This window comes from Pollachius pollachius, assembly GCF_949987615.1.
Source record: "Pollachius pollachius genome assembly, chromosome: 6".
In the NCBI taxonomy this organism is placed as follows: domain Eukaryota; kingdom Metazoa; phylum Chordata; class Actinopteri; order Gadiformes; family Gadidae; genus Pollachius; species Pollachius pollachius.
The window spans coordinates 2,521,956-2,529,344 of record NC_136939.1 but is presented as its reverse complement, the minus strand read 5'-3'; the positions used below and the strand labels follow the sequence as shown (position 1 = coordinate 2,529,344).

Below are 7,389 nucleotides of genomic sequence, written 5' to 3'. Positions count from 1 at the left end.
CTAAAGTCCTTCCTGTGTTTCTGACCTCCAGCCGGCGTGCAGAACGGTAGCCCCGCCCCCAGGTACCCCCCGCCTGCCGCCTCGGACCGGGAGGCGGACCCAGCCCCGGTCCCCCTGCAGCGGACCAAAGCCCAGGCCCCGGGGCTCCCCAGGGACCCGCCCCCCAGGGACCCGCCCCCCAGGGACCCGCCCCCCAGGGACCCGCCCCCTAGAGAACCCCCCCCCAGACAGCACCTCCTTCCCCGGCTGGGCCCCATGCCCCGCCCCGGCGAGAACGGAGAGGCGGGCGTCACCGTGAAGCGAGCCATGTCGGTCCAGGCCAGGAGGCCGCCTCCCATTGGTAGGACCACCCGTCAATCAGAAGGACATCTTCCTGGACTGGAGAGGGCTTTATGACTTGAAGGGCCCCTGGTGTACTGCCACGAGGCAGGACGTTGGTGACAGTCAACTGGTAGTTGACTGTCACCCATCAGCAGTCAGTCGTAGTCACTTCAATATCAACCGTCTCAATCGACCATCAAAAAGTACCGTATTTCCCGCACTGTAACGCGCACCGGATTATAAGGCGCACCTTCAATGAACGACCTATTTTAGAACTTTTTTCATAAATAGGGCGCACCGGATTATAAGGCGCATAGCATAGAAGATACTGCAGTCAAACGTTTGACTGGGGATGCGTTATGCATCCACTAGATGGAGCTGTGCTAATTGTATAGCTCGTCACGCGCAACGCAACTGTGAGGACGAGTTGCTGCATTTAGCAGATATAAAACTGGAACCTTTATGACAAAAAAGTAAAACACAATTACGCAGTTCCAAACCTTAGATTTTTTAAATATCTTGCAAACGTGAATGATACAAAGTAGAGCATCACACCCTCGAATCTTGTAGTGTGGCCAGTCTTCCGCCCGATTTCCTGGCTCTGTGATCGTATAGTGTGACCTTCCGTGAGTAAGCGCAGTAAAATGCTGTGTGCACTGACTACGATAGCCGTAATGCTGCAAGCGGTGTGGCTTTATCGTAGTCGTAGTGAAACATTTTATTATTATTATTAAATTGTTTTTATTGGTTTTTCATACTGAAACATTTTGACAGAGCGCCGTTTACAACCAGTATGGATCAACCAATTAACCAATTGATCCATATATAAGGCGCTCCGGATTATAAGGCGCACTGTCGTTTTTTGAGAAAAATTACCGGCTTTTAAGTGCGCCTTATAGTGCGGAAAATACGGTAGTAGTTGATCAACTATCAGTTGACTATCCCTAGCCTACCAGTTGCTGTTCCACTGGGTAGCCTGCTGGTCAACGTCCCCAAATTAAACTGAAGGTTTAATTTTAAAAGGGCAGGGCTGGACATTTAGATATTGGTGATGTACATTTTGATTGAACTTTAATGCCATTCGGTTTTATCCGTACATTCCTTCATCGCAGGCCCGGCCTGACGGGGCCGAGCGGGCGACCTGTACTTAGGATCCAGTTCCTCACACGATAACCGTAGATCGTTCTGAGGGCCCCACCGTCGAGTGGCGGCACGCGGCCCTGCTCCGCTAACAGGGTTCTGCTCACGGCCCTGCTCTGGTCCCGTGATTGGTCCTGCCGGTCCTGGCACCGCACAGGAATGTCGAGCATTGCAACACACTGCAGCCGCCCAGGAGGACCAAAGAGACTAGTGTTGATATCAGGGTTAGTTTGGGAGTGAGATCGGGATCTGGGACCCGGCCCCGTCTCTGACGGAGCGGGACGGGGCAGGGGGGGGGGGGTGACGACGCCCTGTAAGCCCCGCCCACGTCTCGTTAAGCCCCGCCTCCTCTCCTCTGTCTCCAGGAGATGGTGACGGCGCGCCCAAGACGCGGTCCCCGGAGAAGCATCACGCCATCTGCAGACCGCCGGTCAGGCCTCCGGACCCCCCCTCCGCCAGACCGTCGGAGCCGCCGCCCGGCCGGCCCACGGAGCCCCCGCCCTCGCGGCCCCCCATCGCCCAGAGGCACTCCGCGCCCTCCGCGCCCAGCGGCGACCCCACCGCCGCGTCCTAGTAAGCTAACGGTTTAAACCATTATAATGCTACTCATTAGAATATGAATTATATGCACAACAACATTATAATACTGTTATAACATACATTACAATACTGTTATAACACACAACTCCATTATTATACTATTATAACACACAACTCCATTATAATACTGTTATAACATACATTACAATACTGTTATAACACACAACTCCACTATTATACTATTATAACACACAACTCCATTATAATACTATTAAAACAAGTCAACACCCATGTCTACAATTTATAAACAACACCCTTATAATTATATATTAATAAAATACATAATACACAATACCATTATAATTCTATAATAAATGTATAAACAACACCATAATAATTATATAATATATTATACACAACACCATTATATTTCTATAATAATACATTTATAAACAACACCATTATAATTCTATGATATCACATTTATAAACAACACCTTAATACTTATATAATGTAATAATTTATTTATACAAACCATAAAAATATTATAATAATATAATATAAATTATATACAGCACAATTATAATTCTATAATAATATAATTTATTTAGACAGAAAATACTAAAAAAATATGTTTATACACCTTTGTAATAATAACATAATGAAATGATCCAAGAGCAATTTTAATCCAAGAGCGATTTTCTAAATTAGTGTTTAGAAGAAGTCATAAGAATCCACATAGATTGGAAGAAGGGAGACATGAGTTGTACTCTTTCAATTGTTATCCTCAGATCTTTCGATTTTATTTAGTGGATGCTCTTGTCTACTAAATGTACACAGTGGTAGTAATTGCATTTCTCTTCTAGAATTGGATATGTGAATGGAGGAGGTTTTTACAGTGAAAATCATTTAAAAGCAGCGCACTCCGAACCTGTTCCTACAGCTGAGGTCTGTCTGCGTGCAAGAGATTCAGAGGAGACGCCTTTACTAGGCAGATGAGATGGTTACATCTGTGCCACTTTAGACGGTGATTCAGACTTCAGCTGAAATAAAATCCTTGTTTTCTTTTTCTGTAGCGTGGCTTCGAAGACCAAGTTCTTTGAGAACGCTTCCAAGCACGGAGCCAGGTGAGCAACCGACCTGCTTTCAATTATTTTTATTGTCAATTGTCAAATTAAATAAAGTACCTTGATTTATTTCTGTGACAAATCACTTCATACGAAAAGACATGAACCAAAACAAATGCTTAACATTCTAATTCTGCTTTTTTCCTTTATGAAGTCCAAATGCGGCAGCAACAATGAATGTCAAAAAAGAGGTAGGTTATTCTGCATATATATATATATATATGTATTTCAATATGGCTATGATTATCGCAGTTTTTCATGGCTAACATTTGCGTTGTGTCTGTGCTGTCTAAGAACGCAGGTTGAGCCTCCCAGACTCCGAGACCACACCATCTCGTTCTGGGTGGCTTTGGACCAACGACCAGAGGAATTGCCCAGGAGAAGCTGCCAGCGAGTCCATTTTGGAAAGTGGGATACTTTCAGAGCATTACTTTGCCCTCCAAAAGGTTTTCCGTGTCACACTAACGCTGCTTCAAAGGCTTGTCTTCCTGGTGATTGTTCTAGCGCTTACAAAGTTAAACTGAGGTACAGATGAAACATCCCTCCTCACTCCTGGGTTCAACCCCAGCATGAAACCCCCCAACATTTTTCCATGCCATTAAAACTTCTTAATCGCCCCATTGGGTTTTGGCTCCTGTTTGAGTCTTGCTTGTTTCCCTGTTCATGCGGTTTGTGCCAATTTATTTTTCCTCTCCTTGCCACTGGTAGGAGTAAAACCAACAGGTACACACCCTCCCTCATACTGCATTTGTTGGAATGCAATTAATACAAATTTGATTAGCTAATTTTAATCGTCTAAAGTGACAAATCTGTAGTACTTATAAACCTGTCTTCTTGCGATTGACTAAAGTATTCAGTTTTTTGTTTCTGTCTGTGAAAGCACCGTTGAAAAATTATTTTATGTTTATTTTATAACTTTATAATATGTTTAATAGTCTACCTGGTGATTAATTTGTTGGACAATGGGCAGATCGTAATGAAGGATTGGTTGGGCTATTGTTTAGATTCAAAGGTCGATCAGCAGAAAAGTCTGTAGTCTGGTACTTAAGCAAAGGATGCAAAGAATTCTCATCTATTCAGACTTGCTTCAGAACTTCGAGCATTAAGTGAAACTGGTTCCCAACCGCTTTTTCTCTTTCTTTGTAAGTTTTGGAACTAGGTTTTGATTCATTGTATCGGTAAATCATAAAGCAATTAACAGTGACTGGGAACTGCAGTTACCTTTATGGTTGAACCAAAATAAAAGCATATTTTGGTAGGTGTACAAAACGAATCCAAGTTACTTTAACAAAAAGCTGTTCACTCTATTTTGTGTTGAGTTGTGTGCTATGCCAGACTAGCTTTGGGTTGTACAGTTACATAATAATGGAGCCGCAGTCAGTAAGCTAAATATGGGAGGAAAAGCATCATTGTAAACGATACATCTCCCCCAGTGTTTAATTGTTGTTGTTGCATTACACGTTTTCTTTTGATTTGTTTGGCTTTTCAGGACTTACTTTAAATGATTTGTTTTTCTATTCAAAAGGGAAAATAAAATACAATTTATTTACACGATTTGGTTGCCTTAGTTTCAATTTAGGAGTGGTTCATTGTTGATAAACAGGCAGATGAAGCCAGCTGGGTTATGTATTAAACTAGTGTAGTTGTTGTAGTATGAAGGACAACGTTTATTTCTGGTATAGCTTAATATTAATATGCTACTGAAATTCAAACCAGGAAAGAAATATAGAGAAGAAAATCCATAATCAGTCAGAATTGCTTTAATTGTCTTTAAAAAGGTGGTGCAGCTCTATAATTATTGTAAAACACAATTCACAAAAGGTAAAAATCATTCAAGAAAGTACTTTTAAAGTCAAAACACCAAACGGACAGATCATCAATCAATATATACATAGAAGCATCATGTACAAAGAACCAGGTTCATAGATTGTACATTCTGCGCATACAAATTGACATTGTGTCGTAAAACTGCAGCAGAAACAGTATTTCAGATTACATACAATTAACATTGAAATAACAGTATTTCAAGTTGGCTCAGTGAGCTAAGGTGCATGCTGTGTCATCAGCATGTGTTCAAACAAGTCTCATACCTGGTGTTTTCCCCAACCCCCCCCCCCCCCCCCCCCCCCCCCCCACATCAGACCCGATCAACCGTGTTTTAGGTCAGAAGGTAAAGCTGCACTACTCCACGTTGCACCACAAGGTGGTACCGTGAGCCCGCTGTGAGCGCTGTGTAAACCCGCCCTCCCTCCTTTTTGACAGCTGTGACATTGATTGCTTTCTGACGCCTCGTGCCCACTGCACCGTCCGTTGACGGATCCCCATTGAGTTTGATGGGGACGGACGCCCAATGCGTAGTGGATCCGTCCGTTCCGTTGGATCCGTCGGCGCCGTCAAAAAGTTGAGAAATGTTCAACTTTTTTGGCAGCGGCGGATCCGTCATCCAATCAGATTGCGTATGCAAATTTAAGCACTGTGACACTACTCGGGCTCTGACGACCCTGGAAAGCTCCCCCATCCGTCAGCCACGCCTTCCGACGTCCTTTGACGGACGGTGCAGAGGCCACGAGGCGTAAAGGTCCCGATTGAGAGCGACAACAGCTTTTCTCCGTGTTTTGAGGACATCTTTTGACAATAGTACTGCAGGAAGGGGAAAGCTACTGCAGGACATTCGGACTGCGCGGAACGGGCCGTTTACGGACATTTCTGCGTCACTTTGTGGGATTTGCGGACCGAAGTTAAAAGGCGACGTTGTTAGGGACCCCCGCTACGTTGCTCGGGGGCCCCGGTACGTTGTCAGGGGCACCGCTACCCAGCGTTCCTCCTGAAATGACCCGATACGTCTTCAGCGGACAGTGTGGTGAGTCCATCCTTCCTCATGCATAATTCGTTTAAAGCAGGACTATTAAGAGTCAATTATGGAACAAGGTGTAGTATCAGCTTGCACGTTGAGCGAACCTTTATATGTTCGTTGAAGTAAGAAAAGGTAAATGTCCCTCTCCAGTCATGGTCACCTGCTAGCACATTTCCACACTAAGTGATAATCATCTGAGAGTGATCTCGTTGTCCATCGGTTAGTCGGCTGAAAAATACCCTCGGGTGATTCATATCCTTCTAGTTACCCTCGGTGCACTCAATTTTGTAAAACGTATTCGGTTCTCTGTGTTATTCTTGGTCATCTATTCCGATGAAGGAGGGGATTCGTGGCTTTTGGAGAGAGTATTGTGACGCGTTAATTCGAAAGGGGCGTGCCAATTACAAAGGGATGTGTCCAACATGCTTTGGGGATGAGGGGGGGTTAAAGAGTTAAAGAGTAAGAGTAAGTAAATGCAGCCTCCTGCAAAAGTCTGCCTCAATTTAGGTTTGTTTATTTTTTCTGTGTGCTGCGGTTCCACACCAATAGCTGTAAAGTTAAGTCAGATCTATATCTGTACATTTCTTTGTCTTTAATGAATGTGCCAGCAACATGTCACCTAAAACGTTCACCTGACCTTAAAGACATCGTATGCATTTTTTTTTTTCATTTTTTCAGTGCAAATCGAAACTATATTTTAAAGCTTGTCTAGGTACCAAGCAACCATGTTGTGCTGGCTGCTTAGGACCAGAGCCGGCCAAAGGCCGTCGCCAGCCAAGCAGCCGGGCTGCATGGTTTGAGAGGGAGTGAGGATACATCTGTACTCACCCTTTCGCCTCCCCACTTTAAATACCAATATAAAAACATTTTAAGAGGAAAAAGACAGCTTGAAAAATATAGTGCAGTTGATCTACGATACCGTTCCGTCTTGGATTTGATCGTTGAACCATTTACAAAAAACACCCAAGAGGAATGACATTTTCTAAGCAATAGTAGCTACTGAGACAGATGAACGCTACGAAAAACACCATGCGCTTCAATAGATGGCTTAAAACGGACGGTTATCGCACACGAATGATTGTGTTCACAACAGGTGGACGATTCGAAGATCGTCAGGATTTACAATGCGTTGGCTTAAATAGACATTCAGACGGTTTCAGCGAGTAGCTAAGGCATGCCTCTAAAGTCTTGAAACTGTAGAAAATGTTGGTTGTAAAAGAGTATTCATAATACACACAAGGGGAAGGGCACTCTTCCTCCACTCAAACCGGGGATGAAGATGGCTTCGTTGTCTGTGTGTCTAATGCGATTACTACTTGAATAGGTCCACCCAACCACTGGTTTCTCACCAGTCAGCCAAGATATGTTGGAAGGCATCTCCACCAATGACAGCATGTGTCTGAAACC

At 44.1% G+C, this 7,389-nt stretch overlaps 1 protein-coding gene across 1 annotated transcript in view; it reads left to right on the top strand.

Moving 5' to 3' along the window:
• The window catches only part of ophn1 (oligophrenin 1), a 29,905-nt gene extending 25,228 nt beyond the window's left edge, over positions 1 to 4,677 (top strand). The window contains exons 20-24 of the mRNA XM_079737938.1: positions 32 to 340; positions 1,827 to 2,034; positions 3,078 to 3,128; positions 3,283 to 3,319; positions 3,423 to 4,677. Of these exons, the coding sequence (XP_079594064.1) occupies positions 32 to 340; positions 1,827 to 2,034; positions 3,078 to 3,128; positions 3,283 to 3,319; positions 3,423 to 3,434 (617 nt within the window). The 3' untranslated portion in view covers positions 3,435 to 4,677. The remainder of the gene's footprint in view (positions 1 to 31; positions 341 to 1,826; positions 2,035 to 3,077; positions 3,129 to 3,282; positions 3,320 to 3,422) is intronic.
• Positions 4,678 to 7,389: the final 2,712 nt, after the last annotated feature.